Raw genomic sequence first — 21,894 nt, forward strand, 5'->3', positions numbered from 1 at the left:
TGCTACAGCACCAGTGATCACCCTCGAGACAGATTAGCAACACAGCCTGATTAAAATGCTGGCTGCCTTCTTTCCATTTCGTTTTCCAGAAGAAAAAAAAAAAAATTCAAACTCAAGATTTAATTGTCAATTTGGCACATCACCATGGACCCCTTCCACAAATCACAAAAATAAACCACTTCTCATTACAGTCTGGCGACGGAAAGGGTTCAGCAGCCTGTAATACGACTTCATCACCTGACAGCTTCATCTGATTGACCTGCGGAGCCCGACATCAGCTCCTCCTTGCTCCGAGGCCCATTACTGCGAGAGGTCCATTACTGTGAGAAGGACACAACAAGCAGCAACTACTAATTACTCACAAATGAATCGGATTGGAAAAAAAAATCCTCCTCGCTGACGTCGTATGAGAGCCAGCAAGCATTCCAACACCGTACGTCCTTCCGCTCTGAAGGGTTCGCCTCATTGCGATCCTACGCTTCCAAAGGTGGCTTAATTAAAACAATCGATCTTGTGTGCTTGGCTTTTTTTCTGGCACGTTAATAAAAGGCTGATGAGGTCATTAAAACTGACGTGTTAAAAATGGACGCGGACATAAAAAAAAAAAAAGAAAAAACACTTTCCAATTTCCGTTTAAAGAGTTGTCACAGAGAGGAGTTGTCTGATTGATCACTAACACTCGATTACATCAGACAAGGCAAGGTTACAAAAAAAAAAGACAAACATGATAATAACGCACTATAGGAGGATGGACCGCCTCTGAGTTTGACGGACAGGTGGGTTGGACCAAGCGTTAGCAGGTGTTAACTTCCTGTGGCACAAGGGCATGATTGAGGCTGCTCACGGCTCTTAGACGAAGCCTGCGAAGGACTGATGTATTTCCTTACACATGAGGATTGATCTAATGGTCTGAAACACAGCTCACTTCCCAATTCGACTGCTTCACTTCAGCTCTGTATATCACAAACCCGCAGTGCCGCCGATCTCTCGCTTTTCTCCTTCCTCACTTTAAAACAAAAGAATGCATCTGTTCCTCAAGTTTCACAAGAGCTCTATGGACTCTATGCACCGGCGCTTGTGCTTTTATTCTCGGGGTCCACTGTACCGTTACAGTGAGCGTTGTCAGCATGGCTTTTTACACTTGCTGTTGCTAGATCTTCCATGGATTACTGTGCACGATGTCAATAGCATTGTGAGGTTGGCATCTGTCGCTTCTTCTAGTAAGCAGTAGAAGGGCTTTTAGATTATGTTTCAATTTATTTCAAGAATTCATTTAAGGGTAAGTATTCTCAAGCTGCTTTGTGACAGTTCCTGCTCTTACGGTACGTGTTTCATTTTCTATCTCGTTAACCTATATTAGCTTCTAAAATCTAGAATCAAATAACAACAGTTCACAAAAACAGCTTAGTAGCGTCAAGTAGCAAAACACTGAACATCCTGGAAGTGTGTGCTGTAGCCAGGGGCAATTTGTGATGCTTGAAAAATTAGCCATGGATATAAATATAGATTTGATGCATTCTATTGTTTGAGGTTTGTTTCAGATCTGTGAGGAGTTGTTGCACTTGTGGACACAGTCGACAAGGCAACGTGAGTCACCGTCCTGCGGGAGTCGCTTCAAATGACACTCAAGTGCAGACTCTTGTATTAGGAGTGACATTAAAACACTGGGTATTGTGAATCCAATTTTTCCATCCAATGGGAAAATGTGGAGACTAAAGCACAGGATTAAACCTTGAGGACACGACGTCTTCGACTCATTACTAATACGCTAGCTTTTAATATATTACACTATAATGCTATATATGTTACATGCTACTAAAGTTCATTCATTCATTCATCTTCTACCGCTTATCCGAACTATCTCGGGTCACGGGGAGCCTGTGCTCAGGCGTCATCGGGCATCAAGGGCATCGGGCATCTCAGGCGTCATCGGGCATCAAGGCAGGATACACCCTGGACGGAGTGCCAACCCATCACAGGGCACACACACACACTCTCATTCCAACACGGGCTGTCCCTCTGATGTACTCGTTCCTAATCCTGTCCAATCTCGTCACTCCCAAAGAGAACCTCAACATCTTCAGCTCGGCTACCTCTAGCTCTGACTCCTGTCTCTTCTTCAGTGACACTGTCTCTAAACCATACAGCATGGCCGGTGTCACCACTGTCCTGTACACCTTCCCCTTGATTCTCGCTGATATTTTCCTATCACACAGAACTCCTGACACCTTTCTGCACCCATTCCAACCTGCCTGCACTCGCTTCTTTACCTCTTTCCAACTCTCTCCATTACTCTAATAATGATGATATATCGTCGCTGTCAGACGGAATCCTCGTATCTCCAAAACCGTTATTTTTCAGGAAATGAAAAAAAACGCTGTACCTTATCTGCAGTGCACAGGGTTTAGTCCGCGTTGCAGTGGATTGTCTTGCGCTAAATTCCTGTCCTCAGACGAGCACCAGAACTAGCGGGGGTCAAGATTTTTTTTTCTTTGAGCCCAGTGTTTTGAAGACATTTACCTCAGAAGACGTGTTGATTCGTCGCGACTCTTAATAAGGAGAAATATGCCGCGAATCTCTCCCGCGGAGTGAGGAAGAGGTGGACAGTTGAAGTGTCCAATGGAGTTATGAGATTTGTGCTCAAGCTATTTTCAAGACTTTAGATTGGTTAATAACTTGTAAAAATAACAGACCCACGTGGGGACTGACCAATAGCATCGATATGTGAAAAAATATGAAATTGACCAAATTTGGACATACGAGGTTTCCGCCCGACAGCGACGATATGGACCTCCTGGTGGTCCAGTCTCATTGCTAACCCAGCCACTGAAGAGTTAACTCTCAGTGCCGGTCCCAAGCCCGGATAAAATAGGAGGGTTGCGTCAGGAAGGGCATCTGGCATAAAACCTGTTCCAAATCTAATATGCGGACCACTTGATCCGCTGCTGTGATGTATACATTGTCGTATGATGTACAAATTCATGACAATCAGTAAACGCTACAAAGCATTTAGCTTGACATTTTCTCTTATTAAGGTACAACAAGGTGTGGACTGGAACATGTATCTATGCAGGATTTTTACGTAGGCTTACCTTTCTGTCGAACTGAGCACCAAATGGTTACAATGAGCACGCAGATGATGGTGAAGACCAGGAGAGCCAGAACACCTCCTATGACTGGATATGGTACAGCACTGTGTGTCTCCACCACTGCTCCAGGGTCTGGGACACACACACACACACACACACACACACAAAAATTGATGCAGCAGTTTCCCAGCATTCATGAGTTTTCATAAGGTTTCTTGAAATCTGCTTCCATATGAGACTGGACAACAGCGATAAATATTTAAAGACGTTTAAATGGGCTGAAGGTGATGGAGAGATTCCGGTGAAGAAAACAGGCCGAGATAGAAATGTTAAATCTTCGGTTTAATAAAGGGTTGAAAGTGGTGGAGGTGCAAGTGGTGTGGAATGAACTGGAATGAGAGAGAGAGAGAGGAAAGAGAGAGAGAGAGAGAGACGTGATGTGATGTGATGTGATGTGAAAATGCTAAATATGAAAAACAGCAATGATGGAAACAATAAGGAAAAGTAGACAATTGCTCATGCCAGAAGGATGTGGGATGTGAACAGCTGAGAGTGAGAGGGCAGGGGGGCCGTGACAGAGACAGAGAATAACACAGAGAGAATGAGACAGAGGGAAAAGAGGGATGAGAAGTAAGATTTCATTAGAAGAGTAATGAGCAATATTTCATAAGGGATAAAAATTAAGCAGCTTCTTCGATGAGGGTCTGGGAGCTCGAGCCCTGACAGACTTCCCCTCCACACACACACACACGCGTGTTTTTCTCTCACAGACAGCAGGTTTCACACACTTTCTTTCAGTCAGGTAAAACAATGCTGCGCTTCCTACGTCTTTTTAATGAAGAGAACAAGACGTAGGAAGCACAGCATCGAAGACACAGTGGTGTGAATGTGCAATGTGTTTTTCTATTCATTATTAATTATTTTGGTTTTTTTTTGCCATCTGTACTGTATGTATGTTCATTATATATGGAACTCTTACACAGAGAGTGAGAGAGTGTGTGTGTAGCCAGGGCAGTCGGTCAGGGCCGTTAAAAACACCACTGTAACCTGACCGAAGGGCAATCTAACTGACACACTGCTGCTAATGTTAAGTCAGACTCGTTTAAAAGAACTGCCCTCCTAGGACCTCTTTCCCCTTCTCTCACCTTTCTTTCCTATCTCATGCACACCTCAGTACCCACACATATACACTCAAAGAGGGGGGAGAGAGAGAGAGAGAGAGAGAGAGAGAGAGAGAGAGAGAGAGAGAGAGAGAGAGAGAGAGAGCAGCTGACTAGACATTGCAGTAGAGTGTGAGGTCTTGTGTGCAGTGAAACAGATTAAGTGTGTGTGTGTGTGTGTGTGTGTGTGTGTGTAATCATAGTAATATTATGTGAAGACAAGCTGATTTTTCATGAGAAGAGAAGAGAATAGAAGAGGTTTATGAGGACGAGGAGGTGGAGGAGGATGAGGAGGAGAATGAGGAGGAAGGGTTACCTGCTGCTGTCCATGGGAGGGAGGATGAGGAGGTGATGGGATGGGAGGTGGTACTGACAAACACAGACACATTCTCTATGAGGGAATGACATGGTTATGAGTTAAAAACTAGTGTACAACCTGAAATGACACACATAAGCTGAGAGAGTGCACTAGGACAAACGAAAGACAGACAGATGTGTGTGTGTGTGTGTGTGTTTGTGAGTGTAATGAAAACAGGGGTCTGCCATGTGCTACACTGTGGGCCTCGTTCCAAAAGTTCAAACATTCCCAGCTGTGGCCTGTGTAGACAACGCAGGTCAGTTTGAAGTTCCCAAGGGAAGGAGGCAACAAGGGGTGAGATTTTAATGCTGTCTCGCTCCTTTCTCAGCCAGCAGGGTGCAATATTGCTCTGTCTCACTCTTCTCCCTCTGCTCCGTTATATCCCTCAACACTGGCCTTCTCATCCGTCTCTTTCTTCTACACACCTCCGATATCAGCAAAATCCCCTTCTCTCTGTTCACTTCTCCTCCACCTAATAGTGTGTGTGTGTGTATACGTGTGTGTGTTTTATTGCAGTGTTTTTAATGCACTTTTTTATTCTCTATACCAGAGAAATAACCACTTTGTAGGCACTCAGTGCTCTGTTCCTGACTTTCCTCCACTTATTGAGAGATTTAAGTTTCTATTTCCTTATATTTGACTCGAGTTCCAGTTTTTCGAGGCTTTTTAATTGCAGGCTCGTTCGAGGTGTTCTGCATAGCCTAGAGTCTTTTTTCAGATTTTATTTGATTTAAAAAAATCAAAAGATACTAAATTATAATGGGGCACAACGCTATCTGCCCTGATACACGAGAGCTTCATGCTCCACGTTGTGTGTTCATGCCTCAGTGTGTCTTGGTCTGGTTTGTGCACAGGCTTCTAAATGTGTGTGTGTTTGCGTTCTTAGTAACGCCGAGCCTAGATGCATTGCTTAGTGTGTTTATGCGACAGATTAGGTTGTGTTTGTGTGTGTGCATGTGTGTGTTTGCGTATAAATGCTTGGGGTTTGTGTGCGTTCTTGTGCATGTGTGTAACGGACCTTGTAGGAGGACCGTCTACGTGTGTGTTAATTAAAGAGTGGGGTGTGTATGAGTTTTATGAGTACTTGCATATGTATGTGTGTATGTATGTATGATTTTTTTGGGCTTGGTGATATGTGTGTGTGTGTGTGTGTGTGTGTGTGTGTGTGTGTGTGTGTGTGTGTGTGTAGGCACCTAGGCCTAGGGGTTTCAATGTAGCAGCCAAAGTTGGCCATTAATTGGACAATGATGAATATATAGTGCGCATTAACACACCAATCCCTCTCTCTTTCTCGCTCTCTCTCAGCTCTCCATATGTCTTTTCCTCTTAATCACCCCCCCACCCCCACCCCCTTGCTCATTCTCTCCGTTTCTGGCTTCGTTTCTTTCGGTCTAATAGCAGCACATATATTCGTCTGTCTTTAAATTATGGATGCGACTCAAAACCTTTAATCACGCTTAACGCTTTCGTCACATCCAAAGTATTCACAGAGATTATTCCAAATTTCTAATCCCCTGTCCGGCTTCTTTCCCGCCTGTAGGGTCAAAGGTCGCACCTCTGCACCGGCTTCGCTATTCAGCACGATCCGTTTTAAAATTCCTAGCATGGCTTACTGTAAGTAGAATGCAATGAAAGCCTCGGTTATGATTTCTTTTCTGGCTTCTGCTTTCATTATTCGCTCGGTTAATTAGAAAGCCGCGCTGTGACTCCTAATTAGTGGCTGCTCTTGTTTTTTTTTTTTTGGGCTACTCTTTCCCTCAGCTATGGCTGCCTGTCTTCTTCTCCAGAACATGACGATTGTGAACATCTCACGATTGTCTGGATGTTTCCTGTTTGCTGGACATGATTCGATTAAGTGTTTTGACAGTATTCACTTAATAAGATAATTAACTTCTTAGCTAGAAAATTGTAAAGTTGTATCAGAATGAGCTTTTTGACAGGAAAATGGCTGCAGTTAGTATGCGAGAAATGAGCTACATTAAATACGCTACTCTGTCTGAATATACGGTCTCAGATGTGCTGCAAAACAAGCCACAAAACATCTGGTATATTTAATACATTTTTTTTTCTGGCTTCGAGCGGCAGAATCTAAAGTCTGAATCCGTCTGGGTCTTCGCGGCTCAGTGTATATACGCAAGTGTGGGTTTTTAAAGGGGAAAAAAAAAAAAAAAAAAACGACTTCAATTGTAAGAAATTGTACTTTTAAAAGCTTGCTAGATTTACTGGAATGAATATCTATCTTATCTCTAAAAATGTAGTGCTCTCTGTTTTTTTTTTCCATCTAGGTTCTGCAGGGCTCTCAAGTTTTGAAGACAGGCAAGCGTGACATCTCCGCCCCCCCCCCCCATCTAAAGTATTCGTTTCATTTCTATTTATTATGTTTATTAATAAATATGTGTGTGTGTGTGTGTGAGAGAGAGAGAGAGAGAGAGAGAGAGAGAGAGAGAGAGAGAGAGATTATGACTGGTGGTGTTTATTGTAAGTGTTTGTTGCCTTTTTGGATTCCTTTATCATTTGTAATGTTGCTCCCATATAAAACAGTTCGGCTCAAGCCCAGACATTTTTAGGGTCATGATTGAGGACAATGTCCCGTCCAGAGACAAACTGTTTCGTGTTGAGGTTTTGTTCAAACCGACCATTAATACCCTCTCTAATGAATATGTTTTTTTTTCATTGGTTGTTGCGTTAAATCTTACCCAGATACAATAGTGCTATTTTCTGATTGGCTATTGTGTAGCCTCTTTTTTTGATTGGCTGATTAGTCTCAGGCTCAACTGAGAACTCCAGGGGAGACGTGCTTGATTCCTGCCCGGTTCCATAGAGACAGCGGTGAGGACTGATATATTTAATATGCCGCAGCACCCAAAATGTATAATAAATAGTCAAAAAGTTTTTCTGCGTGAGAAATACGATGTGTGGCGGGAGAGTGACAAAAGACCGAAATGCGTGACTGTCACTCTCGATGCCTGACACTTGACAGCCCTGTTCTGTCATTATTATACTAATAGCTAGCTAGATGCATAAACCCGTGGAATATAAATCCATATTTAACCCATAAATCCATATTTAACCACTTGGAAAGCATCGTTTCACACTAATTTAGAAACGGTGTAAGTTCTTTCTACCCGGGGTTACGCAACACTGCTCCGAAGCAGGATTAGTAGCGATTTTGAGAGACGAAGTGATGTTTGAATCTTACGGCTAAATGCTTAGCAACAAATATAACAGCGTGAGCTTCATGTCACTTGAAAACCAGAACGTAGCAGCGTCACACAATAGCGGCTTGACAGATTGCGTCAGGCGGCAAAACACTGAACACTACGGACGTGTGCGTTGTAGCGAAGGGAAAATACCAAACACTGAACAATTATTAACTACGCAACAAACTTAAGAAGGCTAAAAATAAGTTAGAAAGCTGTGATTGATAACAATAGCTACTGGGATGCATAACGCCAGTACTTTTTTCTCACTGACGTGAAAGCGTGAGACGAGCCATTATTTAACTCGACCACACGCTGTATTTATCCAATCATGACTGTTGACGCCGCAAATATGCAAATAAGAAAGTGAAGCTAGGGTTAAGCCAGATTGTCGTTATATTATATTATATTATATTATATTATATATTTATATATATATATATTATTCTTCCATTCATTCATTTTCTACCGCTTATCCGAACTACCTCGAGTCATGGGGAGCCTGTGCCTATCTCAGGCATCATCGGGTGCATCATCATCACAGGGCACACACACACTCCCATTCACTCACGCACTCACACACTAGGGACAATTTTCCAGAGATGCCAATCAACCTACCATGCATGTCTTTGGACCGGGGGAGGAAACCGGAGTACCCGGAGGAAACCCCCGAGGCACGGGGAGAACATGCAAACTCCACACACACAAGGCAGAGGCGGGAATCGAACCCCCAACCCTGGAGGTGTGAGGCGAACGTGCTAACCACTAAGCCACCGTGCCCCCCTTACATTATATTATATTATATTATATTATATTATATTATATTATATTATATTACAGGGTTCAGTGTATCTTGAAAAGCCTTTTAATGTGAATAAAACCTTAAACTCTACATTCTAAATCAATTAAATAAGATTGACAGCAATTAGCTCTCAGTTTATACACAAACTTGTGAAAAGCTTCTCACATAAATCTCTAAAAATAGACCCATAATTTAATTGATTACGAATTCTTTTTAATTTAAGCTACACTTTAATTTTAAACTTTATCTAGGTCAAGTTTCTCTAAAGGCACAAACACCTTCAAGGGTTATGAAAAACGGGATGGAAATTAGCATGAACAATAAATAATGGCACCCATCAGAAACACAACTTATTTCAGAAATAATTCAAGGATGAAGAATGTCTGCTTTCATTCCTCCTCATCCTTCATCACTCCAAGTTGTTACTGACACTCTGTCATGCTTCAGTACATTCTGATGTGGTATCAGTGAAGTACGTAGTGTACCGTATGAAGGGCTACTGCTGAAAATAGTACATTTGTGTGACTGAGTTATGGAAATTATCTTGAAAATTAGCTTGAGGAGAATCTTCTTCTACTTTCGGCTTTTCCCGTTAGTGGTTGCCGAGGCATATCATCTTTTTCCACCTAACTCTATCCTTTGCATCCTCTACTCTCACACCAATTACCTTAACACATCCATATATCTCCTCTTTGGCCTTCCTCTTGACCTCTTACCTGGCAGCTCCATCTCCAACATCCTTCTACCAATATAACCATCTCCCTCCTCTGTACATGTCCAAACCATCTCAAGCTATCCTCTCTGACCTCGTCTCCAAAACAGCCATCCTGAGATGTCCCTCTGATGTCCTAATCCTGTCCATCCTCGTCACTCCTAAAGAGAACCTCAACATCCTCATCTCTGCTACCTCCATCTCTGCCTCATGTCTTTTCCTCACTGCTACAGTCTCTAACCCATACAGCAGAGCTGCTCTCACTACTGTCTTGTACAGAATATAATCAACTGTATAGAAAATGTTACTCTGGCAACACGTTTTTAGAACACTGCTTAAATCTTGGGACATTTTCTTTCAAAACTAATGAGGCGACATTAGACATTGTATTTGGCTTTGTTCTTAGGACAGAGAGAGAAGAGCAGAGCCCTCGATTATCATAATGGAAAGACCGATTACTTTAAAAAAGTACTGCACTCTTTTTTTTTTTATCTTTTATCTTCAATTTTGTTTTACTAACTTCACCTCCATGACACTTTCAAAAAGTTGCAGAAGGTATATATACTTAGAAATGCAAATTTCACTGGCGCATTAGTTTAAGGACATTAAAAGCATCCGCCTGGCGTACGGGCCTCGTGAATGCGATGAAGTCGTATAGGAACGGTGCTTTAAAATAGATTTTAATGCTAATGGACCACTAGCACTTAGGGTGAAAATGATTGAAACCTGAAACATACATACAATCATTTAATACATGATCTGAAAATTTCAGGTGATGCGTGTAACCTTCAACAAATGGACTAAATCTAGAATAAATTTCCTCGATGTGTAATTATACAGGGGTCACGGTGGCTTAGTGGTTAGCACGTTTGCCTCACACCTCCAAGGTTGAGGGTTCGATTCTCGCCTCCGCCTTGTGTGTGTGGAGTTTGCATGTTCTCCCCGTGCCTCGGGGGTTTCCTCCGGGTACTCCGGTTTCCTCCCCCGGTCCAAAGACATGCATGGTAGGTTGATTGGCATCTCTGGAAAATTGTCCGTAGTGTGTGATTGCGTGAGTGAATGAGAGTGTGTGTGTGCCCTGCGATGTGTTGGCACTCCGTCCAGGGTGTATCCTGCCTTGATGCCCCATGTCGCCTGAGATAGGCACAGGCTCCCCGTGACCCGAGGTAGTTCGGATAAGCGGTAGAAAAGTGTGTGAGTGAGTGAGTGAGTGAGTGAGTGAGTGAGTGTAATTATACTTTTTGACCATATAGTACACTGATATAATTATTTTTTAGTTGCACTATCCGGTGTCACCCGGTATCATCTCAGGAAGGACCAAAGCAGCGACACTAACTCTCAGTCTCCTCCTTATTAACTCAGCTTGGCTATTCCCTGTTACCGATGCGGTAATGACTGCATACATATAACAAATTCCATTTTCTTGTAAAGTCTTGCTCCTGGGTTCAGCCAGTGATGATTCAAAGCCTTATTATCTGTTGCTATTCTAGTTTAGACTTAGGAGTTGGTTCTTGCCTGGAGTAATCTGTTTATCGATTGACTTGGATTTTGCTTTGCCCTTTTGCGTTGTCTGCCTCGGTCTTTTAATATACCCTGTGTTTACATCCAAACGCCTGCAAACCTGCTCATGTACTGTTCGTAATGAGCTCTTTTTCATGTAAAGCACTTCCATGTAATTACATAAACCCTCCAGGAAGATGTTATGAAGGTCCTGTGGAGGTAACATTAGCGCTAAAATGTCACTCTTACGTCAGGGATTCCTTTCATGTACAACTATAATGTCCTGGGTTCTAGATTAGGTTGATCTGGTTAGATTACTGCTGTCTCAGCTTCACTTTTGAACTCTGTTTGGTCCTTTCCCCGTTCAATCTTTCCTATATCGCCTCCTCCTTCAAAATGCCCCTATTAAACAACACAGCAAAAGAACTGGCTGCGTTTTATGTGCTTCACAGCATCTCAGCCAGGAGCAACATCTTGATGGAAAATGTTTTTTGATCCAGAGCAAAGAAGCATGGAAGATTAAGGGCCCCACTCCCTGTGCTGTCATTCGCGAGCCTTTTTTCTGCACATTCATCATCCTCTGTCCTTTCCCTTTTTTTTTTTTTTCCAGGTCTCCTATCAGTTTTCTCCATTTGTTTTTTTTTTCCCCTTCTCTTTCCTTATACCGAAGAGGATTTCGGCTGAAAGTAAAGTTCCAGCAGGTAAAGATTGTTTTCACCTGTGTTTTGTTACCCGACAGCTTATTTATATGATTGTTTTTTTTCTCTCAGCAGGTGTTAGGAACGAGAGAGAGACAGAGCCTGCGGAGCTCCCGGAAGCAACACAAAGCCACGATCTTGAACTTTAAAACAAGCCGTGAGCAGTCTTTTCTGTTTTGTGTTGATTTTCTTATGTTAAATCTCACCATAAAGCTGTCACTCTAAAGAAAAAGGAAACAAGTTGAAGTTCTGCCAAAAATACAACTGTCTAGTGAAAGGAGTCCTCCATGCCACCTCACACACACTTAATTCATGACTAAGGTCCCACACACACACACTATAAATACAATATATAGGATATGTGTTTTCCTGTCCACTCCAGACAAGTGTTATTGTAATAAAAGAAAAAAAAAAAACAAACAAAAGCCAGGACACACACTTAAGTATGGAGGAAACATCAAATGAGACCTCGAATTGCCTACACGGCAACACCAAACGGTGCGACGAGAATAAGGGTGCGAGGGATGGCGGCTGGATGAAAGATGACATTCCCACCCACCTGTGCTCACTGAGCTGCCTCATTAAGGCGCGGGTATGACGGCTGGCTCTGCCGCGCGAAGACAGAGAAGGAAAAAAAGACAGAGCAAGGGAGGGCGCTGCCTCTAGAGACCTAATCCCTTACATAACTTCTCAATAATAAATCAGGCACGGTGAAAGGTGTAGCACCTAAAGTCAGCATCTGTGTTACATCAGAGTTCTATATTCCCACTAGAGCATAACAAAGGCCTGGAAGTAGTGTTTAGATCATGGACTGTGAAAGGAAGCGAAGTTTATAAGGCAGGAAATAGACTGGAACAGACGCCGTATCGTTCTCAAAGGTGTTTTTGTGTACTGTAGTAGTTTGCGTACAAATGTATACATGTGCGCCTATTGTGTGTGGATCCGATTCAAATAATCAGTATATATAAGATAAGATAAGATAAGAAAGCTGTCAGTAGTGTTGTGTCACTGGTGTTAGATTGGAAATGGACCATTTAATTCTGTTGTGATACTGTATACACTCACTGATTACTTTATTGGTAGGAACCAGGAGATTTATGCAATTATCTAATGATGTGGAAGCAGCACAATGCATTATAAAAAAAAGGTTAATGGTGACATGGAACAGGGAATGTGAGAAAATGTGATCTTGACCGTGGCACGGTTGTTAGTGCTAGACTGGCTAATTGCGGTAAACTATTCAGGATCTTCCCACACATCGGTCTCTAGGGTTTAAACACAAAGAACATTCATTCTGTAGGTGAAAATACCTTGTTGATGAGAGCGATGAGAAGAGAATGGCCAAGACTTGTTAAAGCTAACTCAAATAAGCACCCTTTACAACCAAGTATGAGCAGAAAAGTAACTTAAAACGCACAAATGCTGGGCTACAAACATGAGCTGATCATTTTTATCTCCACACTTGGGTTTTTTCATCACTTCTTGGTTCCAGAGTTTTTGTGTCTTATTATAGCTTATGTAGCTTTTATGTATTCATTCATTCATTCATTTTCTACCGCTTATCCGAACTACCTCAGGTCACGGGGAGCCTGTGCTCAGGGGATCTCAGGCGTCATCGGGCATCAAGGCAGGTTACACCCTGAACGGAGTGCCAACCCATCACAGGGCACACACACACACACTCTCATTCACTCACGCAATCACACACTAGGGACAATTTTTCCAGAGATGCCAATCAACCTACCATGCATGTCTTTGGACCGGGGGAGGAAACCAGAGTACCCGGAGGAAACCCCCGAGGCACGGGGAGAACATGCAAACTCCACACACACAAGGTGGAGGCGGGAATCGAACCCCCAACCCTGGAGGTGTGAGGCGAACGTGCTAACCATTAAGCCACCGTGCCCCCTGCATCTCTGTATTTCTTTGTCATTTCCAATATTCTTACTTCTATTGAGCGCTTTGCATTTTGTGGTCTTGATATTTCTGCTCTCAAAGTCAAGCGCATTGTGAGATCTTCACTACTGTCCTGTGGAGGTTGTTGGTGATGTCACTGACTGTTCTTTCTAGGTTTTTTTTGGCACAGCACTCGCAATGTTCCTGCCATCAAGTGTTGTTATATTCCTTGGCTGACCTGTTTGATGTCTTTTTGTTTGTACACCAGTGGTTTCTTTCTTTTTCTTGAAATTCCAATTTGTATTGGCTATGCTCAATGCTTGGGCAGTGACTCTGATTTTTTTCCTCTTCTATTCAGCTTCCAAATGGCTTGCTTTCTTTTCAGCACTTTGCTTCATGTTGGTTCATCCTTTTTAACAAGAAATACGGCCTTCAAAGGTGAAACCCAGGGCTCCAACCAGGATTAGACATTCAGAGCTATTCATTTGTTAAAAACAATGAGTCTAACAGGACATCTCTGGGCAACAAAGAAACACCTGTCATGTATGTGTTCCAGTATTTTTGCTCACTTGGGGAGGGTCGGGTTCGAACAAAAGGTGCCACGTTGTTTAACACATCTACACGGAAACAAGGGGTTGTCGAATGTCTAATCTGTCGTCTTTTCCGATACTTTCGAACAAGACTGTATGTATGAAATAGATGAACTTTAATGAGACAGAAGTAGATGAGGATAATCACAGGCAGTAGTAAGTTGCTTTCTCTTACCGTACACCAGCAGCGTGTACTGGTCGGCTGCACGGCCGTAATTATTATGTGCCTGACACAGGTAAGTGCCGTTGTGTGTTTGGCTAAGGCGAGACATGACCAAGGTGGTGCCGGAAATTTCCGCCCTCTCAGGCAGTGTGTCGTTCACTCGCGACCAGAGAATGTCCCGTGGCCTAAAGAAATATAGAGAAAGAGAAAATGAACAATGACTGAACACTGAAGCAAAGCAGAGGCTGAAGCTAAACTGTTTCGTGGTAGCCTAGTGGTTAAGGTGTTGGGCTACCAATCAGAATGTTGTGAGTTCGATTCCGCCGTCCACCAGGATCCCACTGCTGGGCCCCTGAACAAGGCCCTAAACCCTCAGTTGTATAAGGTCTCTGGATAAGGGCGTCTGCTAAATGCTGTAAATGTTTCGAACAAATGGTTTTCTCTGAAGACTTTTTTTTTATATATATGAATATAAACTTTTGAATATATTATTTTCTATGAATGGGAGCTGTAGTAGCTTAGTGGCCAAGGTGTTGGACTACGACTCGGAAGGTTGTGAGTTCGAATCCCTTGTCTACCGATCTGCTCCTGAGCGAGGCCCTTAACCATCAATTGCTTAGCTGTATAAAATGAGATAAAAATGTACGTTGCAATGTTCTGCAAAACCCTCGACATTCGCAGTAAGCAGAAAACCTCAAATCCCAGTACAAGTGCACAGACTTTTTGACCTTGATACAGAAACCAAAGAGGATACCGAATGGAAAGCTGTGGTACAAAGACCATGAACGCAAAGAGATTATGAGACGCAAACACCGTCACAGATGTGATATGATCCGTGAGCCTGTTCTCAACCCGATGGCTGAAAACGAGCTTTATCCATCATCCTTCCCTGGCTAGATTACAATGCTTCTATCAGCTTTGCCAATAATCCTGCTGGACACTTTTAATTAAAGCCTGTCCAGGATTCACATCCCATGTCATACACTCACACACATACATAAACACACGTGCACAGACACACACACACACACACACAGGACCTAACAAACAGCTGTAGGCGACTAATAAACACACCTCGGCAACAACGGTGGACAGAGTTTAATTGGTGATTAATGTCAGAGGAGCAGGATCATTATAGCTCTATAACAGAGAGATGTGTTCAGTGTAGCATAAGAACAGGGCCTGGGAGTCTCTCTCTCTCTCTCTCTCTCTCTCTCTCTCCTTTCCCCTCTACTCTGTCCTCCTCACACTGGTCAGTGTTTGCAATCACATTGTCTTCTTTCACACTTCCACATTTAACCCATATTCCTCTCACTCTCTCTAGCCAGAGCACTCATCCCCTTTATCCGCCCTACACCCGTGTTTATAAGAGTCTATCCAAGTCCATCACTTCTCTCCACTCCATCTGTCATCTGGCCGTCCCCCATATAAAAGGACGGGCACTGGCACAGTTTCCATCCATCTCTTTTTCAGTCCTCGCGTACTTACAAGACTCCAGGGGGCTTTAATAGCTCTACTCTTAGAGCCTCTTAAATTCACAAAGACCAGAAAAGTGGGGGAAAAAAAAGGGAAAAGAAATCAAAGAGTAGGTACAACTTGTGGCAGTTGCCCCAGATCTGAGATCTCTGAATTTGCTTTAAGGCTCATGTTGATCTCCTGTTGAGCTTTTCAGCTCATCTGGATTGGGTTGATCTTCTGAGCAGTGAGGAGCTACATGGAAAAAAAAACTGGCAAGCAGAAAAGAGCTTGATGTGCAAAAATAATTCTTTCAATATGGCATGTAAGAGCAAAACACACAACAACACACACACACACACACACACACTTACAGTGGATTTCCAGTGACGGAGCAGGTAAGGCTGAGCGAGTCCCCCTCTCGCAGAATGCCCTGTGGGGGGCTGATCCTCACTGTTGGGGCAACTATGGAGAGGCAGAACATAAAGAGCTCATCGTAGTGATGTTTTATTTTTATCATCAGTGCTGAGCACATCACACATCACACATCACACGTCGTCTCGTGCAGTCATTATGTTGCTTCTTTGTCCGCAATCAGGCAACAAGATAATTAGAGGAAATTGCTTTTAAAATCCTGCCAAGAGTACAGGCTTTAGCAGATGGCTATTCCGTGGGCTAATAACGAGCGCTAATAGCCCGTGATTAGCAGCACCCATTGTTTCCTTTTATACTGTAAAAACAATATATTGCAGCTCAGGTTCTTCTGACTGTTTAAAAAAAAACTCAGATTTTAACACTAACATAAACATGAAACAATCCGTCTGACCCTAAAATTACATTACACCATTGGAGATTTCATTGATAAATGAATTTTTTAAATAAATAAATTCAAACTCTTACAGTGGACATCCAGGCGGTAATGACGGACTCTTTTCTGTCCCACGAGTGCTGGGTGGGAAGCCTCGCAGCGGAGAGCAGCACCGTTGTCCTTCCTCTCCACAGGAAGCCTTATGGTGTTGGACACGCTCACCGTCTTTCCGTTCTCCTGCTGGGACACCACACCTGAGAGACAGACGGATAGAGAAACACAATGTTCGTTGTGAGTCAGTGTATTCTTTTTGAGTGTGAATCCTGTAACTGATTCTTCTTTCCTGTTTATTTATCACAATTTAACTCGGTGTGTAGGTTCAGATCTTGTTTTTGATGCGATGATACGATTTCATCACATTATATTTTTTATTCATTAAACAAACACAGACAGACGCACATATATGCCTTATATGAGCTTCACACTGCCTCCACCAGCTTGCCTTCTTCCCATCCTGGTGCCATGTCTTCCCCAGGGAACTGATGTACACACACCTTTCATTCCACATGATGTAAAAGAAAACATGATTCATCAGACCAGACCACCTTCTTCCACTGCTCCACGCTTCTGACGCTCACATGCCCATCGCGTGGTGTAGCCGTAAAAGATTTTGGCAGTGGACAGGTGTCAGCACGGGCACTCTGACCGCTCCATATGCAGCAAGCTGTGATGCGATGTGTGTTCAGACACCTTTCTATCATAATCAGCATTAACTGTAACAGTAGCTGTTCTGTGGGATCGGACCAGATGGGGTAAACTTCAGACTCCATGTGCATCTGTGAGTTTCGGGTGTCGCTGGTTCACCGGTTGTCCTTCAGTTTAACATTTTTTGGTAGTTACTAACCAGCGCATATCAAAATCAGTCTACACTACCTGCTGTTTAGAGATACATTCATTCAAAAAGCTCTGATTCTTGTTTTTTCTATTTCCAGCACATCTATATATACTGCTCAATAAATAAATAAATAAATAAATAAATAAATAAACACCTTGAAAACACATCAGATGCCAATGGGGGAAAAAAAAATCTACTACTGATATAGACAGGGAAATGTGTTAGGGATGAAAAGATGCTGAATTTAAACACCCCCTGAAAGTCAGAGTGAAAAAATGATTCAATTTAGCAAAATGGTGTACACACACACACACACACACACACACACACACACACAATTGTAATTGTAATCCTTACACTATATCTATAGCCATGTGCATTGTGTATTAAAATAGATACTGAAGCATAATTTGAATAGTTGTGATTTTTAAAAGGATTACGTACATTACACGAGATTAAAGTCTGTTTGTGTTTATGTTTCGTTTTAGCACATTTGAGATGCATTAATCATTAGTGTGGCTGCCAGTACATTAAAGTGAGTTGTAGCATAAACAAGTTCATAACATTATCTGAGGTCTACATTTGGAGGAATTCGTTACTGAGACGGATTTTATAAGAACGAATACTGAACGCAAGCCAAGCGCTGAACATCCTGAGGAACACTGACACGAGGCACACACTACTTACATGTAGAAAAATAAATAAATAAATAAAAGCGTATAAAAGCATAGGTTTAGAGAGGACATCGCAGGACAAGAACGACTAATAAAATACCACTAACTAATGACTGCCTATCACATGTCCATCACCGAACGTTTACATTTAAAATGATTTCAGAAATGACTCTGATTTATAAGTTCACAACTGTGCTTGACTTACTGTAGCCTGTTGAAAGGACATTTTCAAGGATATTTATAACCACACACTGAAAATATATTTCCATAAAGCTGCTTTGAGACAATGTCCGTTGTTAGACGCATATAGAAAAAGGCTTTAGAAAAAAACTGTACGTGTCATACAGTCAAAATGCTTTGAGATCGCTATACTGTGACCTTGCTATCCCTTAAATGCCTCAGAGTGAATCCAGTCATGGGGATTTTGCTGTGTTTGCGTTTACAGATGAGTAAAACATTCACACATTGAACAAGGCATTTAAAAGGGATTTGGTACTGTTAATTACTCCTGTAATCCATAATAATAATAGAGAGAGAGAGAGAGAGAGAGAGAGAGAGAGAGAGAGAGAGAGAGAGAGAGAGAGAGAGAGAGAGAATGCAATAAGGTATTCACACCTACTGCATTTCATATTTCATTATTTTGTTAAATTCTTTTTTTCGTTAAATTATTAAAAGCAAGATTTGCCAATACAAATAGACCGTTATTTGTCATGCCAATAAAGCACACTGAAATAGAAAGTCACTACGGAGAGAAAGAGAGAGAGTGAGAGAGAGTTAGCAGACTGATACATAAGAGAAATTAAAACATGGACATGATAGCAGTAAAAGAAAGAGAGAGTGTGTGGACAGAGAAATACAGTATTTAACACGCATGAGAACCTGGATAAAGCCACTGGCACACAGCTGACACTGTTTATCTGTGAATGTGTGAGGTGTGTGTGTGTGTGTATTAGTGTGTGTGTGTGTGAGTGTGTGTGGGGCAGGGGACCAATCAGGCAGACGGCCAGATGGACAGATGTGTCTAAGAGTGGAACAAAATAGCAACACAGAGAGGTGTGCTGATTCTCTGACAGACAAATGACAGAGATTAGGAGAACAAAAGAGACACTTGTGAACAATAAGCAGACAGAGTACAAAGCCAGGGAACCTTCTGTAGGAGAAGAGAACTGATAACCAGGACAGATGGATGAGAGAAAGAGCAGGACTGTGAATCAGGCTACGATGAAAGCAAATCAGAGGAACGGAGTGTTTCCTAATTTGAAGAATACTGAAGAGAGCATTGTGATAGATAGATGGAAAGTGGGTGTGTGAGTTCAAACAAATGAATGAGTGAGTGAGTTAGTGGGTGAGCTAGACTGGGTAATGAGTGAGTGAGTGAGTGAGTGAGTGAGTGAGTGAGTGAGTGAGTGATTTAATGTTTGAGTAAGTGAGTGAGTGAATAAGTGAGTGCATATGTGATTATGTGAGTAATTGGGTGAATGAGTAAGTGAGTGAGTAAGTGAGTGTGTTAATAAGTGAGTGGCTGTGTGAGTGAGTGAATAAGTGAGTAAGTGATTGTGGGTGTGAGTGAGTAAATGGGTGAATGAGTGAGTGATTAACTGTGAGAGGGAGTGATTCACTGTGTGAATGAGTGAGTGATTAGCTGTGTGAGTGAGTGAGTGAATGAATGAGTGAGAAAGTGAGTGACTATGTTAATGAATGAGTGAGTGACTATGTGAGTGAATGAGTGAGTGAATTGGTTAATAAGTAAGTGAGTGAATGAGTGAGTGACTGTGTGTGAGTGACTGGGTGAATGAGTGAGTGAGTGAGTGAGTGAGTGAGTGAGTGAGTGAGTGAGTGAGTGAGTGAGTGAATGACTGTATAAGTAAGTGTGTGAGTGAGTGACTGTATGTGTCAGGATCCAGCCCGGACTTTGGCCACGTTCTTTTGGTTATGTTCTGTGTTCACGTGTCTGCCCTGATTATGATTGTGTGAATCACACTGTGTGAGTGACTGTGTGAGTGTGTGAGTGTGTGAGTGAGTCACTGTGTGAGTGAGTCACTGTGTGAGTGAGTCACTGTGTGAGTGACTGTGTGAGTGTGTGAGTGAGTGACTGAGTGAGTCACTGTGTGAGTGAGTGACTGAGAAAGTCACTGTGTGAGTGAGTCACTGTGTGAGTGAGTCACTGTGTGAGTGACTGTGTGAGTGTGTGAGTGAGTGACTGAGTGAGTCACTGTGTGAGTGAGTGACTGAGAAAGTCACTGTGTGAGTGAGTCACTGTGTGAGTGAGTCACTGTGTGAGTGAGTCACTGTGTGAGTGACTGTGTGAGTGTGTGAGTGAGTGACTGAGTGAGTCACTGTGTGAGTGAGTGACTGAGAAAGTCACTATGTGAGTGAGTCACTGTGTGAGTGAGTCACTGTGTGAGTGACTGTGTGAGTGAGTGACTGAGTGAGTCACTGTGTGAGTGAGTGACTGAGTAAGTCACTGTGTGAGTGAGTCACTGTGTGAGTGAGTGACTGTGTGAGTGAGTCACTGTGTGAGTGAGTCACTGTGTGAGTGAGTCACTGTGTGAGTGACTGTGTGAGTGTGTGAGTGAGTGACTGAGTGAGTCACTGTGTGAGTGAGTGACTGTGTGAGTGTGTGAGTGAGTCACTGTGTGAGTGAGTCACTGTGTGAGTGAGTCACTGTGTGAGTGAGTGAGTGAGTCACTGTGTGAGTGAGTCACTGTGTGAGTGTGTGAGTGAGTGACTGAGTGAGTCACTGTGTGAGTGAGTGACTGAGAAAGTCACTGTGTGAGTGAGTCACTGTGTGAGTGACTGTGTGAGTGTGTGAGTGAGTCACTGTGTGAGTGAGTCACTGTGTGAGTGACTGTGTGAGTGTGTGAGTGAGTGACTGAGTGAGTCACTGTGTGAGTGAGTGACTGTGTGAGTGTGTGAGTGAGTCACTGTGTGAGTGAGTCACTGTGTGAGTGAGTCACTGTGTGAGTGTGTGAGTGAGTGACTGAGTGAGTCACTGTGTGAGTGAGTCACTGTGTGTGAGTGACTGTGTGAGTGTGTGAGTGAGTGACTGAGTGAGTCACTGTGTGAGTGAGTGACTGTGTGAGTGTGTGAGTGAGTCACTGTGTGAGTGAGTCACTGTGTGAGTGTGTAACTGTGTGAGTGTGTGAGTGAGTCACTGTGTGAGTGAGTCACTGTGTGAGTGAGTCACTGTGTGAGTGAGTCACTGTGTGAGTGACTGTGTGAGTGTGTGAGTGAGTGACTGAGTGAGTCACTGTGTGAGTGAGTGACTGAGAAAGTCACTATGTGAGTGAGTCACTGTGTGAGTGAGTCACTGTGTGAGTGACTGTGTGAGTGAGTGACTGAGTGAGTCACTGTGTGAGTGAGTGACTGAGTAAGTCACTGTGTGAGTGAGTCACTGTGTGAGTGAGTGACTGTGTGAGTGAGTCACTGTGTGAGTGAGTCACTGTGTGAGTGAGTCACTGTGTGAGTGACTGTGTGAGTGTGTGAGTGAGTGACTGAGTGAGTCACTGTGTGAGTGAGTGACTGTGTGAGTGTGTGAGTGAGTCACTGTGTGAGTGAGTCACTGTGTGAGTGAGTCACTGTGTGAGTGAGTGAGTGAGTGAGTCACTGTGTGAGTGAGTCACTGTGTGAGTGTGTGAGTGAGTGACTGAGTGAGTCACTGTGTGAGTGAGTGACTGAGAAAGTCACTGTGTGAGTGAGTCACTGTGTGAGTGACTGTGTGAGTGTGTGAGTGAGTCACTGTGTGAGTGAGTCACTGTGTGAGTGACTGTGTGAGTGTGTGAGTGAGTGACTGAGTGAGTCACTGTGTGAGTGAGTGACTGTGTGAGTGTGTGAGTGAGTCACTGTGTGAGTGAGTCACTGTGTGAGTGAGTCACTGTGTGAGTGTGTGAGTGA

At 43.0% G+C, this 21,894-nt stretch overlaps 1 protein-coding gene across 2 annotated transcripts in view; it reads right to left on the reverse strand.

The window, feature by feature from the left end:
• cadm4 (cell adhesion molecule 4) overlaps nt 1-21,894 on the reverse strand; it is a 190,982-nt gene that overhangs the window by 3,568 nt on the left and 165,520 nt on the right. The window contains exons 4-8 of one of the 2 annotated variants that reach the window (XM_060870835.1): nt 16,524-16,685; nt 15,998-16,088; nt 14,181-14,353; nt 4,566-4,640; nt 3,093-3,221 (exon numbers count right to left, since the gene is read on the reverse strand). In XM_060870835.1, the coding sequence (XP_060726818.1) occupies nt 3,093-3,221; nt 4,566-4,640; nt 14,181-14,353; nt 15,998-16,088; nt 16,524-16,685 (630 nt within the window). The remainder of the gene's footprint in view (nt 1-3,092; nt 3,222-4,565; nt 4,641-14,180; nt 14,354-15,997; nt 16,089-16,523; nt 16,686-21,894) is intronic. The other variant, XM_060870837.1, reaches the window with a different exon arrangement.

The sequence above is a fragment of the Tachysurus vachellii genome, chromosome 5, assembly GCF_030014155.1.
Source record: "Tachysurus vachellii isolate PV-2020 chromosome 5, HZAU_Pvac_v1, whole genome shotgun sequence".
NCBI lineage: Eukaryota > Metazoa > Chordata > Actinopteri > Siluriformes > Bagridae > Tachysurus > Tachysurus vachellii.